The sequence below is a fragment of the Trachypithecus francoisi genome, unplaced genomic scaffold, assembly GCF_009764315.1.
Source record: "Trachypithecus francoisi isolate TF-2019V2 unplaced genomic scaffold, Tfra_2.0 Lachesis_group1, whole genome shotgun sequence".
Classification (NCBI taxonomy): Eukaryota; Metazoa; Chordata; class Mammalia; order Primates; family Cercopithecidae; genus Trachypithecus; species Trachypithecus francoisi.
In genome coordinates this window covers 150424887-150448791 of record NW_022681454.1, presented here as the reverse complement: position 1 = coordinate 150448791, position 23905 = coordinate 150424887, and the positions used below count along the sequence as shown (strand labels likewise).

Sequence of the window (23905 nt, the reverse complement as noted above, 5' to 3'; positions counted from 1 at the left end):
AAAGACTAGTTTCATTACAGAAGAGTGGGGAATGATTTACGAGAAACATCTGAAGATGCAGTATTAAAATTCCCTAAGATTTATCACATAATTTCTGATGTTCCTTAAAGATTAAAAAAACACACAATTTTCCAAAATTGTGCATATTTATAAATTTGACATTACAATTCCATTTTTATGAAATCATTCAAAAAGGGTCATTCCAGTCTTCTAATCTCAAATCATCACTGCATGAGCTAACACAAGTAATTAACATTCATATCATCCACCATGACTGCCTATGAATATACTATATATGAGGCACAACTGTCTACGATACTTCTAGGTCCTATGACTCTCTTACGATTAGTTTACTATAACCTTAAAGTGTGCCAGTGAATATTTCATGTATGTCAGAGTTCTCAAGGCAGTAACAATTCCACTCAATTCATATACTTTGACTATACTCGGGCAGTTTACGTTTTCACGCAACTTGCCTGGATGACTTCTCTACTCCATGAGAGGAGAACAAGGGAGATGGTAATGGTTTACCTGACAAAGAAGACCGTGAGTCTCCAAAATGACTCCTCCCAGCTGGGTCCTGGAACCACATCTGCACACAAGGGCAACAGGTGATGAGGGAGAGTCACATTGAGAGTGAAGCGAAATTCTAGGTCTGCTGCGGTTACAAGAGTTAGGTCCCGAATTACCCAGGAAGAGGTAAAGTCTGGAGTGAACCTGAAAATAGAAGAATCATCCCCATGAACTTTTCATTGTTTTAATTTTAGCCACAAAGCAAAATAAAGACAACACATCTTACTTCTACAAAAGAAATATTTACATAAAAACAACATAAGATGTCTTAACAATGGAAAAAGTTTTCCTCCTCACACTTTAAATGCACCACAAAACTGAAATCAAGTTAAAGCCCAATGCTTACACAATGCTGATATCGCGGGATGTGTTTGGGTCCAGGGAAAACTGATGACAATCCAGCACCTCGAATCCATAACCTTGGCAGTTATACCCATTAATTTTCAGAGACGAAACAGTTATAGGAAGAGGTCCAATATTCTCAACTTTAAAGTTCTTTGTAATAGATAAAATTTGCTTGCTGTCTTTCAGTTCTAATGGGAACCAAAAAAAGATATATTTAGTATATGTGAACTATAAAATTTATTTAAAATAATTTATTGGGTCAATATTTATTAAATAAACCAAACCATGATCTATATCACTAAAATGTGAAAAAAATCCAACAGAAGCTCAAAGTATGATTTCTATCTAATTTCTAGAACAATTATAGATTCTGTTCTAGGATACAACAGAGATACTTAAGTAGGCAAGATTTTTCTTACCTGAAATGTTCTACCAAGATACAAAAAGTAACCAAAATCTCTTCTTTGGTCCTTTACTTGTTAAAGGTTAAGGTAAAAAGTTTGTTCTTCTCAAAAGTCAAATAGTTTGATTTACTACAAGCCACCATATACCCCATGCCCTATAATTTTCACTCACATTGAACCAGGCACCAGTTAAGGGGAAGTATAAGTGCTTCTGTAAAAGCCATCACAGCTGCTAGAAACACAGTTCAAACATGTGCTATGCTATTATAAAGAAGCAAATCCTTGCAAATAAATGAGAACACATTTTATACTGAGTTTGAAAAAAGAAAGGTTATGACAATTTTTAAATATCCTTGTGAATTTATAACAAACTGTCCCATATAAGGACTAATATTTTTATCTGGTTCTATTTTTTTTTTTGTTTTAGAGACAGGGTCTCACTCTATTGCCCAGGCTGGAGTGCAGTTGTATGATCATAGCTCACTGCAGCCTTGAACTCCTGGACTCCAGCAGTCCTTTGACCTTAGCCTCCCAAGTAGCTAAGGCTACAGGTACACTCCACCACAGCCAGGAAATTGTTTAATTTTTTTGTAGAAATGGGGTCTCACTACATTGCCCAGGCTGGCCTTGAACTCCTGGGCTCAATCAATCCTCCAACGTGAGAAACCTAAAGTGCTGGGAATACAGGCATGAGCTACAGTGACAGTTCTACAGTGGTGTTTTTGTTTTTTTTTTCTTTTTTTTTTGGATACGGAGTCTCGCTCTGTCGCCTAGGCTAGAGTGCAGTGGCGCAATCTTGGCTCACTGCAAGCTCCGCCTCCCAGGTTCACGCTATTCTCCTGCCTCAGCCTCCTGAGTAGCTGGGACTACAGGAGCCCACCACCATGCCCGGCTAATTTTTTATATTTTTAGTAAAGACAGGGTTTCACCATGTTAGCCAGGGTGGTCTTAATCTCCTGACCTCGTGATCCACCTGCCTTGGCCTCCCAAAGTGCTGGGATTACAGGCATGAGCCACCGCGCCCGGCCTAGTTTTCATATTACTTCCTAATTCTAGCATTCAAAGTCAACTCTAAATAACTGAATAAATAAATGGAATAATAAATACCCTAAAGAAGAATTCTGAATGTCAAATTACTAACAAATCTTTTCTTTTGGAGACAGAGTCTTGCTCTGTCACCCAGGCTCGAGTGCAGTGATACAATCTCAGCTCACTGCAACCTCCACCTTCCAGTTTCAAGCAATTCTCTAGCCTCAGCCTCCCAAGTAGCTAGGATTACAGGCATGTGCCACCACGCCCAGGTAATTTTGTATTTTTAGTAGAGACAGGGTTTCACCATGTTGGCCAGGCTGGTCTCAAACTCCCGGTCTCAAGTGATCTGCCTGCCTCAGCCTCCCGAAGTGCTGGGATTATAGGCGTGAGCCACCATGCCTGGCCTCTAACACATCTTTTCAAACTCAGTGCCCAGCATAGTTTTCTAAAACAAACAGAAATCTACTCAGCCATTCAGATAGTCCTACAAATAATCCAATGGTTTCAGCAACCAGGTTTCTCTGTAGAAAACATACTTACACTAAAATGCTTTCTGTGTTTTTATAAAATTAAAATTAGTAATAGGAAAATAAGAATTTACCGAAAGCATTTTACATTCATTGTTTATTTCTGTCTCAGTTCCTGAGGAAGTTGCTGAAACTAATATAAGTAGTTTAAAGGCATTTCATTTATTTCATTTAACTACATGCATAATTTTAAAATTTTCTAGTGCAACATGTTAATGCATTTCTAAATCTGCACTGTCTGATATGGTAGCCATTAGACATATGCAGCTATTAAACTTAATTAAAATAAATTTTAAATTAACTTCAGTCACGCCAATTATTTTTATTTTTGATTTTGTTTTTTTCTGAGACAGGGTCTCACGCTGTCACCCAGGCTGGAGTGCAGCGGCATGGGTAGCTCACTGCAGCCCAGATCTCCTGGGCTCAATCAATCCTCCCACCTCTGCCTCCTGAGTAACTGGGACTACAGGCATCAGCCACCATGCCTAGCTAATTTTCTCTTATTTTTAGTAGAGATGAGGTCTTGCTTTGTCACCCAGGCTGGTCTCAAATTCCTGAGCTCAAGAAATCTTTCCAACTTGGACTCCCAAAGTACTGGGATTACAGGTGTTAGCCACCACACCCAGCAACTAGTTATTTTTAAAGACTTCTTTTTTTCTTTTTTGAGACGAAGTCTTCACTCTTGTCACCCAGGCTGGAGTGCACTGGCGCGATCTCGGCTCACTGCAACTTCCACCTCCTGGGTTCAAGCGATTCTCCTGCCTCGGTCTCCTGAGTAGCTGGGATTACAGGCATGCGACACCACGCCTGGGTAATTTTTGTGTTTTCAGTAGAGATGGGGTTTCACCATGTTGGCCAGGCTGGTCTCGAACTCCTGATCTCAGGTGATCTGCCCACCTCAGCCTTCCAAAGCGCTGGGATTACAGGCGTGAGCCACCGTGCCCCGCCATTTTTAAAGACTTCTTAACCACATGTGGCTAGTGGCTACTATCTTGGATGACAGAGAAACAGAATATTTTCATCATCACAAAAAGTGCTATTGGTTAGCACACTTTTAATGTTTTCTCCAGTCATCATTTCAGTGATTTTCTGTGATTAGGTAACTGACAGCCAAATGAACTGCTTCGTGTATTTATTTTAAATGTTTAACACTACTCTGATAATTCAGCAATTACGCACTCTTTTTTCCCTTGTATCTTTTTGGTTTGTTTGTTTTAGAGAGGGGGTCTTGCTATGTTGCTCGGGTTGGCCTGAAACTCCTGAACTCAAGTGATTCTCCCACCTTAGCCTCTTGAGTAGCTGGGACTATAGGTGCTGATATGGTTTCGATCTGCATCCTCACCAAAATCTCATGTTCAATTGTAATCCCCAATGTTAGAGGTGGGACCTGATGGGAGGTCAATGGATCATGGGGGTGGTCTCTCATGGTTTAGCACCATGAGAAGCTGAGCGGATGCCAGCATCATGCTTCCTGTACAGCCTGCAGAGCCATGAGCCAATTAAACCTCTTTTGTTTATAAATTACCCAGTCTCAGGAATTTCTTTACAGCAATATGAGAACAGATTAGTAAAGGCCTGCACTACCACCTAGCTTATGTCTATTACCTGAGTTAAATATCTAAAGATACCACTCTAATCCAGGGGTACCAGCCTATATATGCTCAAATATTTGCCTGATTTCATTATTTGCATCAATACAATGAATTTACCATAAATTTTTAGAATTTAGAATTTAACAATTTTAAATTTTAGAATTTAAAATTTAGAATGTATAGAACCCTTTCACTCTCAGTTTTAATGCCAACCTTCCCTGTCAAGAGTGCCACGCATATGAACTCACGTCTACGGCAGTCCATCAGTGTGGACTCGGGCACCTTAAATCGGAGGGAGCCTCCTGCACCTGGAAGTCTTCCACCCACTTTTAATAACTCTCTCGCTCCAAATCCTTCCACGCCAATCATGTCAATAACAGTCAAGTTATTCCTGTAGTGAAAGGAAATACAAATAAAAAGGCATTACATGGAGTCACAAAGTACAATGTACTTGAATTTAAATATTCCCAGTTAGCAAGAATATTTTTAAACTTTTTTGAAGTTTTAAAACAGAAAATCAATTTAAATAGTGTGGAATCGTCTTCCATCTCACAGAACAAGGGTGCAGCCACAGGCAAGGGAAGCTGCCACTGCCAAGTACCAAAGTGAGCTGACTGCAGCAAGAACATGCAAACAATTATGACCCCCTTCCAACTACAGCCCACACATGTAGCCTCATATGTTTTTCTAATAACTAGAAACCAGGGTAGTGATCAGACATTCGAGAAAAAAAACTGAAGAAATAAACTGGGGAACACAAACACTAATAAATTTAGACAAAATGATAAAACTTATTTACAGGGTGAATTAAGGTGTTTTCATAGTAATCGTAAGAAATTCTGCCTTAGGGATGATACTAGACATAAAATTCTACTGTTTCTTTTGAAGTGAAGATTTAAAATATCACCCCATAAATAACATGTATCTAGTCAGGTTTTTATCAAATAGTAATTCAGACTAGCATGTATCTTTTCATTAATTGAAATTCCAGGACAAAAAGGTGGAAATGATTTTTATTTTTTAAAATTTTTATTCATTTACTTAGGAGATAGGATGTTGCTCTGCCACCCAAGCTGGAGCGCAGTGGCATGACCACCGCTTACTGCAGCCTCAACCTCCCAGGCTCAGGCAATCCTCCTACCTCAGCCTCCCAAGTAGTTGGGCCCACACGCAAGCATCACCACGCCCCGCTAATACTTTGTATTTTTGTAGAGACAAGGTTTCACCACATTGCCCAGGCTGGTCTCGAACTCCTGGGCTCAGGTGATCTGTCCGCCTCGGCCTCCCAAAGTACTGGGATTACAGGCATAAGCCACTACACCTGGCCTGGAAACGATTTTTAAATGATGCATATTGGAATGAAAGCCACTCCTCATAATGTAAATATTATAGAAGCAGCAAGAGAATTCATTTTACTTTTGTAATTATATAGAATACACTGAAACAGCTTTACATCTTTAAAGGATTAAGAGACTTTATTAACCATTTAAATACCTTTAAGTGATGGAGTAATAGATGACTGATGTTATTTACAGGACAGAAACTACCAGAAATAAATTAACTTCTACGAAAAATTTAGACTTTCTTTTCAAGTATGAGATAGTTCAACCTGGGGTGAAATAAAGTTTGTCTCTGCACTTCCTGGGACCTTAGTTCTTCAACGAAAAGCTGGTTTAAATAAAACACCAAGTCAAAAAAAAAAACTTTTAAAAAGAAAAAAATAAACAGAAAAAAGAAACACTAAGTCAACAGGGCATTAAGTATTTTTAGTTAAAATGCTTAATAAATAAACTCAAGAACTTTACCTTTTTTTAGTATCACTCATTTGCAGAAGAACAAACTTATATATTAAAGAAAATCCTGAATAATAAATTTTTTGCCAGGTGATCTGATACTACAAGTTTTTAAAAAATAACTCAAATGTCATTTATTAAAAATTAAATTTGTGTTATACTTCTCACTAATACATAGAGCTTCAAGATACATCTGTATTTACTGTAAATTTTTAAAAGCCTTTCAAGACTACCTAAAGATGAAAACAATTTAAAAATGAAACATTTAGCGTACTTACATCAGTTAGCAGTAACTCATTTCAAAGGAAGAAAAGGAATAAAAAGAGCCAATGGGCTGAATGAAACGCCTTTTCTGTTGTCCTTTGGGCTACTGAGAATTCCAGGAGCAAAAAAGAGATGAAAATGATACAAGTTTGTTCAAATACTAAAGACTGAAAATATCTACAGCAGTCCTTTAATGATCTTTCTATGCTAAGGACAGATTTGCATGAGTGTGTTCTGCCTTTTGAGACAGTTGGACGAGAAGCCACTGTGTGGAAAGCACTACCTCTCCTGGAGACAGGCATGCACACTCCCTGTTGGAGAAGAGAGGAGACTGAGGCCCTGGCGATTACATATCAAGCCTCCAGTGACCTCTTTCTCAGCTTCCACTTCTTCCTACCCTGCAACACAGTCTTCATCCTGAAGGTCTGATTGAGAAGTAAATGTCAACTATCAGCTAAAGAGATTTACACAGATGAGTCAGCGAGAAAGAAACAGATTCTACAACAGGAACACACCTACCGGATTAGTATGAGTGAGGTAACTTTTCCATAGTCAGTGGGTGTGAAAACTACGCCAACCCTTTTCATTTCCAAAGGCTGCAGATGTAAGTGGAGGATGCCAAACCTGGATTCCTCAGAATGTGTACCCTGCAAATTATTAACAAATTAAACAATGTCATACTCCTAGAAAGCAAGCTTCCATTGTCATTAAGCGCATCCTAGAATTTAAACATGATTGCTTTTCTTTTAATGCCCAGATTTCATCATCCTAATCAACCTGTTTGAACTTGCTTATCCTGAGAGTTCACTCCAATAAACAGCTTCTGAGCATAGCTAAGAAACACAGGCAGAGGCTATAGGACAACCTGACACAGATGCTGGAGAGGGGATTTGCTTCCTGGTTTGGATGGAAGTTGGGGCTAGCTTTCTAGACAAAGATGCTCTGAATGTAAATCATCCATCAGAAAACAGACCGGACAACCTCTGCTTGAATGCTAAAGCAATCTGACAAGACCACTCACCCACCATTGGACAACCAAAGATCTCTTTATATAAATTCTTTATATTGAATTTAAGTTTATATAGAAATCATCTTTATTATATTTAGTATCTCCAGTCAGAAGAAAGATCTTTATTTACTCACATCTTCCTCTATGTTCTCCAAGATGTCTTTTGGTGTTTTTTGTTTTGTTTTGTTTTTGCATAAAACTTGTGCTCTAAATTCAGTACCCAAGGTTTAATTTTTTTATCTTTTTGTTAAGTGGACTTTCCCTCTTTCCACTGCTTTTTCTAGCTCATCTCACTAAAAACAATGCATAATTTCTTAGAGCTATTATATAATCTGAAGAATATTATTTCTCTTTGTTTTTAACTTTTAATTTTATCTTTCAATTATTGCTAGTGTTACCCATGCCACCTGAAAAAAAGAAACAGTAATAGTATTTGATTATCTGATTCATTTTTATTAGAATTATAAACTCCATGAAGGAATAGCCCGTTTTATGCATGTAATATGAATACCGAATTTAAAAGATGCTGACTTTTGGTGTAAAACTTACAGTAAAAATAGCACCTCTATTATTTAAATGGTTCTTATATGCCAGGCACTGACATTTTTAGGGTATATAAAAAATTCCAATGCTCTTAACCAAAGGAACTATATTTCTAAAAGCAAATCAGCAAAATCAAAATGCAGGAAGCCTTTCTTTACATGACGAAGAATTCTAATAACAATTTTGAGTTAAATTTTAACTCAGTGTTTTCAAGGCACTGATATTAACTATTCTTTTCGCCAATGTCATAAATTAACAATAGCAATAATTTCCCTTATCCCAAAATGTATAATATTTCTTGGGAAAAATATTCTGTCATAGATAAAAACTTTTTCCAAATGAGTTGTATCATTTATTCACATCTAAATAGAATATTTAGATTTAAAATAAATGGGCATTATTTTTAGAATTTCAAGATGTCGTGACTGAATACCAGTGAGGCAAGGTATCACTTAGTATTTTGGACTAATTATCTTGAATAGCCTTGAAGACCTCCTGGTAGAGAAACTGAGATGGAGAGAGAGGGGCAGGCTCACTAACAAGAATAAGACCACACCTGGGTGCAAGGCTTCACCCCTCCCTGCACCAATGCTGCCTCAACACTTAAGAAAAGAAAGGAGAGTCTGTGACAATGGGTTACCTGTGGTCTTCCTCCTTCTGTTATTGAAATTAATCTAGAGCCAACAGTATATTTTTGGAGGGATAAAGAAGAAGAAAATACTCAAGGCGCTTAAATGTGTATGTGTAGTAAAAACAGAGTTATCTGCATATGTGAGTTTATATGTATATGTATGTATTTTATGTCAACAGATGTTCCACTTTTGAATTGGTATGAAACACAGAATACCTGCAGGGCCAACACTCAGCTATGTACAAAGAGCCATGGAATGACTGAGTGGAAACCGAGAAGTTAGGCTGCCAAGTCCCCAGGCAAACAGCATCTTCACCACATGACATGTTTACTCCTACGCCTAAGTATTTGGGCAAGACCTCATGATTGCCCACAGGCTTCAGAAATTTAGAGTAGTCCTTTTTTATAGATAGAGTAAACATCACAGAAATTGGGCAACTTGCTAAAAACAGGAACACAGTTTAGTAAGAAAAGATTTTTTAAAATGTATTTGTTTTTACCTTACCTTGCCTTAAAAAAGAATTTGAGGGCCAAGGAATCTTAAGAGAATTATAATTCTGGGGTCTCGAGTTTCACGGTTTTCTACAAAGCTCAGTTCAACTGTTATTTCTTTACTCACATGATTCTAAATCATCAAATTAAAATGATTTAGAGCTAACATAAACCCAGCTCCCATTGCATTAGTTAACTGGAAAAATCTGCTATGCATTGTTAATACCTAGAGAATAAAAATAAAAGAGCCATATATAGTACATAAAAGACATTTTAAACATAAATCAGTGAGGCCCATATGCTCATGTGTCTAGTTTGTCGGCATTCTTTTTTCTGTGTTAGGATAACATCCTACCAGGTAATGGCAAGCTTCAGTGAGCTGGAATTCACCAGTTGTGAAATTAATCATCTGCATATCAGTGCCAAACCTATAAGGAAAAAAGCAAATGTTTAAAATAGCACTCACATCTGCCAATAAAGAAAGGTTTAGTAAGTGTGTGCACACATATACATTTATACATAGGTGAGTACATGTTTGTGCACACACATACACACAAAATTCATCCCATCCTGTCACCACTGTGTCCCAGGTCCATTCCACATTGCCACACCCATATCTGCCATATTGTCAGTGATCAATAAATATTGCTAAATGAATGACTTTGGCATCATACAATATAAGGAAGCAGATGGTGACAGAAGCTCTAAATATAAAGCAATTTTTTTGGAAAAAAAGTGACTCTCAACCAAAGGCAATTTTATCCCATGGGAAACACTGGGCGACGTCTGGAAACATTTTTGGCTGTCACAGCTGGGGAGGTCCTACTGGCAACTAGTGGGTAGAAGCCAGGAATGATGCTAAACATCCTTCGACACACAAGATGGCCCCTCCCACCCCCACCAAACAGAATGGTAGAACCATCTGGTCCAAAATATCAATACTGCGAAAGCTGAGAAACCCTGGGATAAGGGTGGATCTTACTAAACGAGAAGCTGGAAACATTCTGAGTAAAACTGTGATTGTGTGAAAACAAGATATAACAGACATGAGCGAATTATCATCTCTTCCTGTTTAGTGCTAGACAAGAATATACATTAAACCCTCTGCATCTGCAGGTCCCAAACCAGCAGGTTCAACCAACCACAGGTGGAGAACCCTCAAATAAGGAGGGCCAATTTTTCCATCAATGGTTTTAAAGGACTTGAACATCCTTGGGATTTTAGTATCCGAGGGGTTCTGCGACCAATTCCCCTGCAGATATGGAGGGCCAACTGGACTAAAACACTAAACTTATTTATGCTGCCCAGAAATCACCATGATTGTGAGACTAAATGTTAGGAGTATATGTGAAGAAAAAATGATGATATAGGTTCCCTCGCTAAAGAAAAGGATGTTCTGTTGGTTAGTGGACTTCACACAGTTAACACTGAAGATGCCACATAACACACAGGGCCAGGTAGTTCCATCCAATCACACGCACAAGGGGCAGGATGCCCAAGGTCCATGAGCTAATGGGTTAATACTGTGTCCACATCCACACACAGGTCCTGGTTGAAATACTGTAGGACACGAAGTAATTCTAAGTCTTCCCAGCACTTCCCAAACTGCCTCTCAGAAAAAAAAAAAAAGTCTTCATACCATCTGTGGAGCAGGTGTACTAGGGCTTCGGGTTTAGGGTACAAGGAGAGAGGCAGGAGCTGCAAGGAGACCGGCCAAGAGGACGGGTTCTGCACCACAAAGTACTTTACCTAGGTGTGAGGAAAGAAAAGTTAAAACCCTGAGAGCGACACTGCATCCCTCCTGAGATACTCTGGCCAAAAAAAGCATAACCTAATCATGAGGAAACATCACGTAACTCCAATCAAGAAACATCATAGGAAATAAATGGCCAGCACGCTTCAAAAATGTGTATGTCATAAAAGGCAAAGAACGGCTGGGGAAGATTAAAGGAGACTAAAAAGACCTGCCAATAAAATGAGAAATCCTGGACTAGATTCTGAACTAGAAAAAAAAATGCTGTAAAGTATGACAGTGGGATCTCTGAAAACACTTGATCTACATATACTGTATATATGTAGTATATGTACATATATACTGTATATATATATACCATAGATTAAATAACACCATCATTTTCTGATTTTGATCATTATACTCTGGTTCAGAAAAAAGCCCTTGTTCTTAAATAATTCACACTGAAAGTCAGAGGTAAGAGGGTGTAACGTCTGACACTCAGATGGCTCACAAAGATACGTGTATGCAGAAAGAGAATGTTCAAGCAAGTGTGGCAAACATTAAAAATTGAGAAATCTTTGCAAAAAGATTCTTTTCTTTTTGCAAGCTCCTGATTTTCTCTTTGGGAGCTCCTGATATACTACTCTTGAAACTTTTCTCTAAGTTGAAATCATTTAAAAATAAAAAGTTAAAAACCGGCCTGAGGATGTCATCCCCAAGAAAATCTATGGGCACCTGATATGGCATACATTATAATTCACGTCATGTGTGGTATAGAGTTCTTAGCCATGAGACACAAATGGAAGTCTGCTGGAGGCACCTCCTTCTCTTTGCCCAGTCTTCCTGCCACCAGAGCTGGACAAGAGAGGCACAGACAAGCACCGAAGCCAACACGCTAAGGATGGACAGTAGACAGGGACAGAAGCCTCAGTCCCTGATGGCATCACAAGGAGCACAACCTGACTTCCTCTGGACGTCTCTCCTTTGAGCTTCTTGTTATAAAACGACTCCTAATTAAGCCAGTCAAGATTTTCTCTGCTGTCTGCAGTTGAGTACTTTGTTAACTGACACATTTATGAAGTGTACATTCAATTCAAAGTCTATTTGTTTCATGCGTTTTCAGTCTGCTTAGAGTTTTACTGCTCATCTAGTTCTTTTGACATCTCCTTCATTTTGGCTTTGAAATAGTAGCTCTAGGTGGAAAATCTGGTACTTTGAAAACCCATGCACTGGGGAGTCACTGACAAAGAGATGGAAAGACACACGGTCCTCACCATGCTGCTCCTAAGGGCAGTTGCGCTGAAGTTTAACAGGAGGCCAGGCTCTGCAACCAAACGAGGCAAAAAGAAAACAAAGGACTCTGACTCCTTGGATTTCTTCAAGTGGGCAAATCGAGTGGTTCCCAAAACATTCCTCCTGTTTAATTGATAAAGAAACTATTATGAAAAATAATTTTTTTTAAAAAAATTTAATATTTAATAATTTTGTTATTTAGGGAAATCACTAAATACTATTCCCACTTAAAGGAAAAGGGCTCTTGGGGAAATGGTTTACTCTAGGTCTGGGGATGGGAAAGTACAAGATTGACCCTACAAAGCCCTGTTTTACTAGAAAGCAAGGAAGCACTCAAACAACAACAGGAACATTTCAAGGGACCACACAAGCCAGCCGAAGAGCTCCTACCAGCCAAATCTGGAACAATTTATCATCAAAAATTATAGTGATGGTAAGAGAGTACAACACTGCAACTAAAGAATCAGAGTGATGCTTAAAAGCAAGAGAAACACTCTTTTAGAAAAAAAAATCTGCCAATAAATGTAGAATGAACAAAATAATCAGAAACATCATTCTGCAGCCATTAGTCTAACAACTGATTCCAGCAAGGATTATCAATAAATACTAAAACCATGGGATGAAACATCCTTAGGGAACAGGGCATTTATATGGTAATTTATCAAATTGTCACAGCACAGATTTATTAATTATACAAGGAAAAAGGTATGTATAATGGAGAGTTCTGTCACTCATCACCTAAACCAAGTGACTCAACTTAGCAATGCCAGTAATGGAACAAACTGACATTTATGTACCTCCTGATGAGATGAAAGAATACAGACACAAGTTCAACCAGGTAACTCATATTCTTGCAAAAACTTTTAACCAGATCATGAACTTGAGGAAGCAAACAGAAAAATTCAGAGTGTGGAATGTTTTATAAAACAACTGGCCTGAACTTTTGAAAAGTCTCAACATGATGAAAGATGATGAAAGGTAGGAACACTAGTCTAAAGAAAACTAAGAAAACATGACAACCAAATGCAATGCGTGACCTTTAAATGGATTCTGGATTCAAAGAAAAGATAAAGAAAAAAGCAGCTATAATGAACACTACTGGATCAACTAGGGAAAATTTTTAACACAGACTGTATATTAAACAATATAATTATATGAATGTCAAGTTTGTTGGGTATGCAACGGTAGTATAGTTAGATACAAGAAAATATTCTCCTTAGGAAATAAAGAATTTCCTAATAAAGTATTGAGAGTTGAAGTATGACATCTACAGCTCACTTTCAATGACATGGCAAAAGTCTGTGTGTGTGTGTTTCTATGTGTGTGTGTACACATATAGAGAGAAATAAAGCAAAAGTGATAAAATGTGAACATCTGGTGAAGAAAATCTAGATGAGGAATATCTGAGAATTCACTGTACTATCAACGTCTGAGGTTTGAAATTTGTCAAAATTAAAAGCTGGAGAGAAGTATCAATCACTAGAAACTAAGGACTGTAATATCAATAAAATACTGTGTGCAGTCGTTGGCCCTTATGCACAGTTTTGCTTTCTAAAGTTTCAGTTACCTGTGATCAACTGGGGTCTGAAAATATTAAGCAAAAAATTCCAGAAATAATTCCTAACCTTTATATTACACACAGTACTGAGTAGCATGATGAAAGTTCAAGCCGCCCCACTCCATCTTGTCTGGGACACGCAAACCATCCCTCTGCCCAGCATATCCCACTGGATCCACTACCTGCCTGCTAGTCACTTAGTAGCCATCTCAGTCATCAGGTCAACTGTCCTGGCATCACAGTGCTTTTGTTCAAGTAGCCCTTACTTGACTTAATAATGGCTTTAAAGTGCAAGAACAGTGATGCTGACAATTCAAATATGCCAAAGAGAAGCCATAAAATGTTTCCTTTTACCCAAAAAGGTGAAAAGTTGTTGACTTAATAGAAAAAAATTGTATGCTGAGACTGCTAAGATTTACAGTAAGAACGAATCTTCTATTTGTGAAATTATGATAAAGGAAAAATAAATTCATGCATCGTATATAGGGTTTGCTACAGTTTCAGGCATCCATGGTGGGGTTGGGGTGGGGGGGTCTTAGAATGTATCCCCACAGGTAAGGAGGGACTACCATAACAGTGTCTCCCCACTACTGAACAAAAAAGCAGACAGTGGAGACATACTTGCAGGCGTCATCATTTTTATATTTATTCCATCTTTCATACAATTTAGTTGCAAGTTCAGAATCCACATCCCAAGTAGACTGATCAAGAGAAAGGCTCCCATTCCAGTTAGGATTTCCTAAAAGTTAGATCAGATTCCATATTTAGATTTACAGAAAACATAATTCACTTAAGTAAATAATGCCAAGGGCTGAATATTAAACTTCTTAAACTGAGAGGACTGTAGGGTTAATAAATGCCACCTCTGTCCTCTGCTGCTTATTAATTAAAAGTCCCTCTAACTCAATGGTAAATGATATCAAATTAAACAACATGTCGTAAAACAAAACTAAATCGAATTATGTAAAGGTAACAACGTAAAAGACACATGGCTCATGAATACAGCCTGAAACAAAATTACACTTGGAACATTTTTAACAGCTTTAAATCTAAAATGTGAAACTCCTTCCACACACATGCTAATCAACAAGTCTTCCAGGTCACCATCTAGAGTGCTGAGGGAAAACAGTAGTTCTTGAAAGGGGGCACAGACCAGGAGGCGATCCTAGAGAAGGTGCATGTTTATAACTGGTCTATTGTTCACCTCATTCTACCAACAGATTTGCTCTGTCTTGCTAAGGAGGGTATCAGGAAGGAGAGGTGAGAATCTTTAAAAAAAAAAAAAAAAAAAAAAAAAAAAAACACTATACTTTTAAAACTCTCCTTAAATATCTTTATAAATCAAGACAAAAACAAACAAACAAAAACACCAAAAAAACCCCCAAAACAAGAAACAGCTTGTACCTCAACACTAGACCTTCAGTCTCAAATCATAACCAGCACCCTCTGCAAGATGTTTACACTCCTATAACTTAAGTCCTCAAATACAATTCCAAGTTATTTTTACTAACTTCTAGTCAGTTCTTTTACAAAAGAATCAGAATCTTCCAATTTTTCCTATGGGGGCTATGATGATCAAACAATGTTATTTGAAAAAAAATCCCTTGCGGAAGTACAAGCTACTAGATAATAAGGGGGCATTCTTTATACAAGTACCCCAGGTGTTTCTGGAGGGTTCTTAACAATTTTAAGTCATTCTGTTAATGATCATCCTCTCTACAGAATATGATGCAATTACCTTTATAGAACTAATTATTCCACTGACAAATGCTAATTTTCCTCACTACTTCCCATCCCCCAAACTAGAGTTCTACAGAAAGCCTAAGGGCAAAATACTTACCTGCTTTTGATTTTCCCATGAAATAATGCATGCCACAATGTGCTATCACTTCAAAACCCAGACTCCCTTCCTAGATTGAAAAGTAATATATGAATAACTTAAAACACAGCACTAAACATAAAAATCCCAATGCACTAAAATTCAAAGCAGACATTGGCCTGCACCTCAGTGAACTTCCCTTTAACCACGAGCCAAAAAGTTACTTTCTAATTCTTTAGGGATTTTCAGAGAAATCTGAACTGTCTCTCCCTAGGAGGGTTACTGAGTGGATTCTGCACGCACAATAATCAATGACAAGAATGACCCCTGGGCCCACAAGACACGAAATTGCCATCTGAATGAAAGATTATGATCACATGGCTGCACTGAAGCCTGGGCAACAGAGTGAGACCCTAGCTGTAAAAAAAAAAAAAAAAAAAAAAAAAAAATTTTAAAGATTAAATTAGTCTCAGGACTTTCTCAGGGGTTAGAGGTTTTGTTTTTGTTTTTGTTTTTTAACTGAACCCTAATCTTCTGGGAAACAGTACGCTGATCTATAACTCCTAGCTATTCAGGACATTTAATTTCCCATTTCCTACAGGTATGGAGAGTACAGACACATGACTTCCACATACACCTGAAACCTGCCTGCTGCTCTCACAGTCACTCTGCTGATATGCATCTCTTGAATAGAAAAAAAATAATTTCTAAGAAACCACTCCTGCTTGAAATATGGATTAATGGAATTAACCTTACACTCTGTTTAATTTTAGAATTCCTATCTGCACGCTTTCAGCTAGTTAAGCATGAGACATTTCTAACTATGAAAGATCCATACTATAAGTGAGAAAAAAATAAAGATGGTTGCATGAATGTTGCATAGAAAAACCAGAACCCAGAGTTATACAAAATAGCTTGGAGCAAAAAAAAGCAAAAATAATAACCAAATGAAAAGAAATAAATATTAAAGAAAAAAGAGACATTTAAGACAGTCTAAATTAAATACAATTTACCCAGATTTTAGAAAGCATTTTCTTAATTGTGAATATTTTCAGGCTTTAGACTTGGCCCACTAAGGAAATTCAAGGATTACGAGCAACTGAGAGTCACTTAGAAGAGATCCAAATAAAGCATTTAACAATCTAATTTCTTAAGTCATTGCAAGTATGTACTAAAAACCAAACTGTGTTTTCTATCACTAACACATATTCGTTGCTCTACAAATTTTGGAAATAAATGAAAATGATATCTATTAATCTATTGGTCATGCCTTATTTCATTCAGAACTTCAAATTACTTTATAAAAAAGAAAACTCTTTCCAAATAAAGATTTCTATGTCTGAACAATTTATCATCCAAGATTAGCCTGGAAATACCCACCCTTCAGTTTCTTAGCCTTACAGAACATGAGCTTAACCCAGTTAATAAAACTCAAGCACTAAAGATTAATAAAAAGCAACAGTAAATAAGAAAACTGTAACACACATATAGTATTGTAGAAAATACCTTGGTTGGTGCTGAATAAATCTGTAGAGGTATTGCAAAAATGGCACCTATGTTTGTAGTCAAAAATACATTGGTGAATAGATTTATGGCAATGTCTTTAACAGCAAGTTTCAAAGAAAATATATTCCAACAGCCTGGAGGTAGAAATAAAGGGCCAGTGAAATTCAGAATCTAAAAAGAAAAGAAGCAAGAGAAATTACTTTTCCTAACACTAATTATGATTAAAATCATTATAAAGTATGATGCTAACATTCTTCTATATTTCAGAAAGTATGACTTTACTCAGTTATTTCCAGATCAAAATTTGCAATATTTTTATAGAAATGATAGGTTACAAATAATGCTTAAAGATGACACTGTTTTAAATTTCACAAAAATAATCTTGAAATTTCAGTAAGTGATATTTTGCCCAAAAAAACCCTACTATTTTAACATGAACCAGGCTCATTTTAACTAAATATAACCTTTTTAGAACAAACCATATACATAATATTTTTGAATAATGTTAAGAGCAAATATTTTGAAAGGTTATATCCTGGTCCCTTTGAGTTCTTTTAAAAATAGTTTTTTTAAAAAGAGAGAAAGACGAATCTCCTACAAGTAATTCTGAAAATGTCAAAAGAAAAATACATGTTTTAAAAATCGTAAGTTAAAATTAAATTTTATTTAAATAATTTCATAGCATTGGAATAATTTCTATTATTCTATAGAAATAATTTCACAGCATCTGACCTTAAACAAAGCTTAAAATAAGCTAAAACTTCGGGGAAAAAATACTATATGTACCTTTAAAATGTGCTTGGTCTCCTTGGAAACAAACACATCATTTAATACAACACTACGGTCAAAATGGTTGCGGTACCATATTGACCAAAGTCCTGATGTGTTCTCACGAGTCTCTATGTGAAACTGGGTTGCAGAAGAGTCCATTCTAAAATACCTGTGAACAGAGGACATGCATGCTATCAGCCCTGAGTGTGGGACAACAGTCAAGTCAGCCCTCTTATGAGCCTCTAACTGCAAAAACAGGAGCATCATAAAACGTTACTAAATGAAAGCTAGCGCCAGAGACGACCTCAGCAATCACCTCCTTCAACCTTCTGGCTCACATGGGGAGCAACTAGAAGCCAGGGGGAAGCAACCAGGCTGTGTCCAGTACAGCTCACAGAGGTCATCAGGGCCAAACCAGGACCTGAAGTCAACTCAGAAACACCATGTGAATGTGTACTCTTTTCACACATCTGGGATGCCTGACACTGAACCTGTTTCATAAACTGAATTATTTCACTTCCTCTTCCCCATTCAGCTAATATCCCTTTCACTGCCTGTTAGCAGTGTGAAGGCAAGGGACGGCAAGGCCAGAGAGAGAGAATCATACAAGTCATATCAGTATATTTTTAAACCATTTCTAGAGGGGAAAACAACAACAACAACATAAGATTTCAGGGAAAGTGGAAGTAACCTACCCCTGAACCACAGTAGAGAAGAGGCATGCTTTTAGTGTTGGAGTGTGTGTTGTTTTCTTCACATCTTCCATAATTCCACTGTCACAGGATGTAGCTGCTTTGTGGTATAAAGAAATAAATGTGAAGCTTAAGTACCTTTTCTTTCATTAAGCCTGAACAAAAGACCTATGTCTTATTTATAACTTTTTATTCACTTTTCTGTCTCCATTAAAATAGTGAATCAGACATAAAGGTAACTACTTTCTCAAATGTTCCCGTCATCTTCTTTGTTACCAATTATCCAGAAAGCCACACTTTTTAAAACCAACTTCTTTACCAGAAATGACAAAAGTGAAACAAGAAGCTCACTTGGCAGAGTAAGGGGGAATGTGTGGAGGCACGAGCAAGAAAGGAATAAAACCTAAAGAGCAAAAGGGAGCTGACCAGCAGAAAGTGAGCTGTATTTGAAAGCACTGCTGATTGATGAAAATAATACTTTTAAGCTCTCCTCGATTTAGGTCATAACACTAAGTCATTTGTGTTCAATTCTTAACTCTCTGATGCTCATAACCAACTTTTTTAAAGTTATATATATGGTTTTTAAAAATTCGAACACTAACAAAAAATGTGAAAATAAAGTCTACCTTTCTTCACCCTGACTCCCAATTATCTTAGAGGAGGCAGCTGTTAGCAGTTTCTCCAACATCCATCCAGGTGTTCTGTGCATGTATAAGTACACAGATATCCTCTTTAAAAAATTAAATGTACACACACTGCTCACATCACTGTTCATGCATGTTTCTGAACACTCTCTCACATCTGAACACAGATGTTCAGCTCTTCTGTCCTCACAAACACACATTTCTATAGGTACAGTTTTGAATACACACATACCTGGAGGATAAACTCTTAAAACTAGAATTAAGGATCAAAGAGCATATATGTGCATTTTAAATTTTCAGGGATTGCCATTTTCCCTCGAAAACAGCCTGCATATTTAGACTCCCACCAAAAACATAACAGTGCTTTCCTTCCTAATCATTATCAACAGAGAATATTAAGCTTTAAACTCAAAATCCTACATATGTGGCAGAATAAAAGTGGCATCAACAATAGTTTCTACATCATACTATCTTAGAACCATTAAGGCTGGGACTTCTTGAAATCAAATGCATTCACTTCACTTTTTTGAAACCATGCCTAATCTGTAGTTGTAGAAAGAGTTGCCATGATGACAACAAGATAACAAAAGTCAAATGACAATCTGTTTAAAAATCTGTACCTTTGCAGGTAAAAGAAGCAATTTTTGTAAAGTTTGTTGTAGAAGTAGGTAGTAGTAGTGGTTCAAATTGCAGAGACAGAGCATCTCTCTGTGAGAAATGGCGTATATCCTGAAACAGAAGAAAAGTCTCACGTTACTACTCTCAGCTGGGAGAGTATTTATCCAGTTTGAATCAACTGTTAGAATAAATAGCACAGACCAGCCATACATAGCAACTGCTCAGCATCTGTGCCATAACCATATGGAGGGAATGCTGACAATCTTCATACAAACAGAGGTTCAAGCAAGGGCAAATGGGCTTCTGTTCTCAGAAGAGACAGAAGCACTGTCTCTGTTCCTGAAAAACCTTCATATTCTACAATTACATGCACACTTGCTATTTCAAAATTTACTTTAGGTAAGCATTTACAATTACCTGTATCCATATAAGGCTGTTTCCTGAATGTAATATATACATATTTACTGCTGAATCATCTGTCCAAAAGAATCAGAGTATTAAAACAGAGTATTTAATCAGAGATTAAAACAGCCATCTCATTCTCACACCTTCATGTAGTAGTAACTAAAATATCACATTACACATTTCGATAAAAAACGTTAACTTATTTCTCAAAACTGAAATCAAAACTAGGAGCTGTTTTTTTTTTTTTAATCACAAGAAAAAAGATCCTTATAAAAATGCCTTCCAACCTAAGCCCTCTAAATGATGAGGAACTACCAGGAGCAAAATTCTGAGTTTAGGGTCATACAATGCACTTCTGGATGAAATTAACAAACTGGATGACTTCAAATAAAGCTATGTTCTCCTGTTGATTAGAAAGCCCCTCATTTCCTCATTTAGATAACCACATTTGGAAAGAAGAAAATTCTGAGATCTCAAGTTTCAGGCTTTCTTTTAGCCCTCACCAACAGAAATGGTCCCCACGGGTCAGCGATCTGCCCCACATGTATGTTCACCTGGCCGTTATGAGAATCACCAAGCACCGAGGACAGGAGAGCTCTCCTGCTGATCCAGCACTACCACAGCCAGCTCTGAAGACTGAAAGGTAAATGCTGTTTGACCAATTAAGACTGCCAAGGCAGGGCAGGGTGGCTCATGCTTGCAATCCCAGAACTTTGGGAGGCCAAGCGGGGAGGACTGTTTGAGCCCAGGAGTTCAAGACCATCCTGAGCAACATAGGGAGACCCTGGCTCTACCAAAAAAAAAAAATGTTTAAAGTAGCCAGGCATAGTGGTGGGCACCTGTGGACCCAGCTACTTGGGAGGCCAAGGTGGCAGGATTGCTTCAGCCCAGGAGTTTGAGGTTGCAGTGAGCCAAGATCACATCTCTGCACTCCCACCTGGGCTACAGAGCAAAATCCTGTCTTAAAAAAACAAAAACAGAAATAAAACCAAACAACAACAGCAACAAAAAAAACCAAAGAATAAAAACTATCCTTTCTTTGAATACAAATACATATATATAGTCACATTCAGAAGAGTCATGATAACCAAAAGATACTAGTATATTCTATGTTACGAATTTCATGGATCACATAAAGTTCTTAGGAAGTTAAACAGATGAATGCATTTATTTCTGATAAGTAGGACACACATTTCCAAAGATAAAATTCATAAAACTGAACACTAAAATTCTACCGAACTTGTCAAGCATCCAGGAGCAACCGCAACCTGTTAGCTATTTAAAATACAAAACAGCACGATGTGGTTAACTGAGCTTAGGCAAATCATTAAAAGTGGAACAAGAAACCCAAGACTTCAAATACTTTGTAAATATTTATATTAAACTGTCATGCCCACATAATTTGCTTACTGTCTCCAAACATCAAGAAAAATTATTCCTAAGGAAACTCAGAGCAGTTTGCAGTTGTTACTTAACTTCTCCCCAAAATAATACAGCCTTCTTAGCAGTTGTAGGTTGAGAACCAGTTACTACTACAATCGCTTAACAATTAAAGCAAAGGTTCTTTGTCTTGGTTTGCTACCATACAATCTACACATAAATGCTATATAGAATGATGATGCAGACTCATCAAAATATAATGAAAAATTTTACACATCCCACCTTACCTGAGGTCTCAGATTTATCTGTAGCTACGTAAACAATAGAGAGATGATCTAACAAATCTTGTGTGTTTTCTTCAAATTCTTTCGAAGAGTTTTCCGTTGTTACCATTATGCTCATTTGTAGACGCAAAACATCATCAGATTCCAGGTAACAACTCTGAGATTGGAGGAAGGAGGAAAAAAGGGGAAAAAAAAAATCTCAACTTTGTGGTTTCAAACTATAGAGGAAAGGAAAAGCATTTAACGTAATGGCACATGTATGAGAACAGAATATACTGTTTTGTGTTTTATTTTTTTTGAGACAGAGTCTGGCTCTCTCACCCAGGCTGGAGCGCAGTGGCGCAATCTTGGCTCACTGCAAGCTCCGCCTCCCGAGTTCATGCCATTCTCCTGCCTCAGCCTCCCAAGTAGCTGGGACTACAGGCGCCCGCCACCACGCCTGGCTAAGCTTTTTGGATTTTTAGTAGAGACGGGGTTTCACCAGGTTAGCCAGGATGGCCTCGATCTCCTGACCTTGTGATCCACCCAGCTTGGCCTCCCAAAGTGCTGGGATTACAGGCGTGAGCCACTGCACCCGGCCTTGTGTTTTATTTTTAAGCAAAGAGGAAGGAAGGAGAGCAGAGAGAAAACACTACATATTTTATTTTACCTTTAATTGCTGACACACTTTATTATGTAAACTGCATTCCAGTTGTACTTGCAAGAGGCTAGTATTAGTGGTTTCTGCCTAAAAGAAGAAAAAAGGGAGAAAAGAACTTAAAAGTAAGTAAAAGGCTCAATCTCACACTAATAATAAACAATCTATCATGTATTCAGAAACCACACTTTTTCATTTATTCAATAAATATTTGAGTATCTGCTAAATGCTGGACATTATTCTTTCTAGTGGATATACAACAGTAAGCTAAACAGAGAAATCTGTTCTCAGGACTGTCACTGAGCTTACACTCTAATGAAAATTGTAAGTTCTTCCTCAGGCAACATGAAAATTCCTTATTACACCCATAAGCAGGTGAATATGTTCTAAATATACACAGGAACACTGGAGTTTGGCATTTCTAATGTTTGCTGAAAATTTTGTTTAAACACAGGAGTTTATTGTTATTTTCAAGTAGGTTTACAAAGTAACAAAATTCTAAGTGTGCCTTCCATCAGTACAACGACCTAGAAACCGGTCGGGCGCGGTAGCTCAAGCCTGTAATCCCAGCACTTCGGGAGGCCGAGGCGGGTGGATCACGAGGTCAGGAGATCGAGACCCTCCTGGCTAAAACGGTGAAACCCCGTCTCTACTAAAAATACAAAAAACTAGCCGGGCGAGGTGGCGGGCGCCTGTAGTCCCAGCTACTCGGGAGGCTGAGGCAGGAGAATGGCGGGAACCCGGGAGGCGAAGCTTGCAGTGAGCTGAGATCACGCCACTGCACTCCAGCCTGGGCGACAGAGCGAGACTCCTCCTCAAAAAAAAAAAAAAAAAAAAAAAAAATGACCTAGAAACCATGACCCTCAACTTAGACCAAAAAAAAGAGAGAGAGAGAAAGAGATGTCCAAAATTCAGTTGACTATCATTTTTAACAGGGAAGAGTTACGGATGAAAGAGACAAAAGTATATAAAAAGAATGCAGGACTCTGTCAAATTTAAAGATCTTAACAGCCACCTGGGATGATGTCAACACATATTTAAGAAAAGGAAAGTGAAAAATCCAATCAAGGGATACAACCTTGGGTAGGAGGGTGGGGGCTACAGGCATGTGAATACAGCAAAAACTTAGCGCAGTATGTCAATCTAAGACATGGGTTATGAGCCTTCCTCTTTTGTTAAGTTTAATGTCTCTAGCATAGTGATCCAAAAAGGTACTCCACCCGGGAGCCATAGGCCAAACATCAAATCTCGGCAGGGTAAGAAGGCACTCTCCAAAGCCTAGGCTGGCTTAATAGTGAATATCTACTAAAAAACCCAGGAAAGATGCATTACTAAAAAGAATCACTACAATTATGTTT

The 23905-nt window shown here is 37.7% G+C and overlaps 1 protein-coding gene across 6 annotated transcripts in view; it reads right to left on the bottom strand.

Moving 5' to 3' along the window:
* The window catches only part of TMEM131L (transmembrane 131 like), a 172504-nt gene that overhangs the window by 33723 nt on the left and 114876 nt on the right, over nucleotides 1-23905 (bottom strand). For 3 of the 6 annotated variants that reach the window (XM_033215517.1, XM_033215522.1, XM_033215521.1), the window contains 16 exons: nucleotides 22560-22637; nucleotides 21914-22067; nucleotides 20259-20317; nucleotides 19844-19952; nucleotides 18583-18679; nucleotides 17903-18056; nucleotides 17117-17287; nucleotides 15632-15701; nucleotides 14413-14530; nucleotides 12215-12356; nucleotides 10845-10954; nucleotides 9561-9633; nucleotides 7050-7177; nucleotides 4722-4864; nucleotides 920-1109; nucleotides 532-717 (listed from right to left, as the gene is read on the bottom strand). In XM_033215517.1, coding sequence (XP_033071408.1) covers nucleotides 532-717; nucleotides 920-1109; nucleotides 4722-4864; nucleotides 7050-7177; nucleotides 9561-9633; nucleotides 10845-10954; nucleotides 12215-12356; nucleotides 14413-14530; nucleotides 15632-15701; nucleotides 17117-17287; nucleotides 17903-18056; nucleotides 18583-18679; nucleotides 19844-19952; nucleotides 20259-20317; nucleotides 21914-22067; nucleotides 22560-22637 — 1982 coding nt within the window. The remainder of the gene's footprint in view (nucleotides 1-531; nucleotides 718-919; nucleotides 1110-4721; nucleotides 4865-7049; nucleotides 7178-9560; nucleotides 9634-10844; nucleotides 10955-12214; nucleotides 12357-14412; nucleotides 14531-15631; nucleotides 15702-17116; nucleotides 17288-17902; nucleotides 18057-18582; nucleotides 18680-19843; nucleotides 19953-20258; nucleotides 20318-21913; nucleotides 22068-22559; nucleotides 22638-23905) is intronic. The other 3 variants (XM_033215518.1, XM_033215519.1, XM_033215520.1) reach the window with 3 other exon arrangements.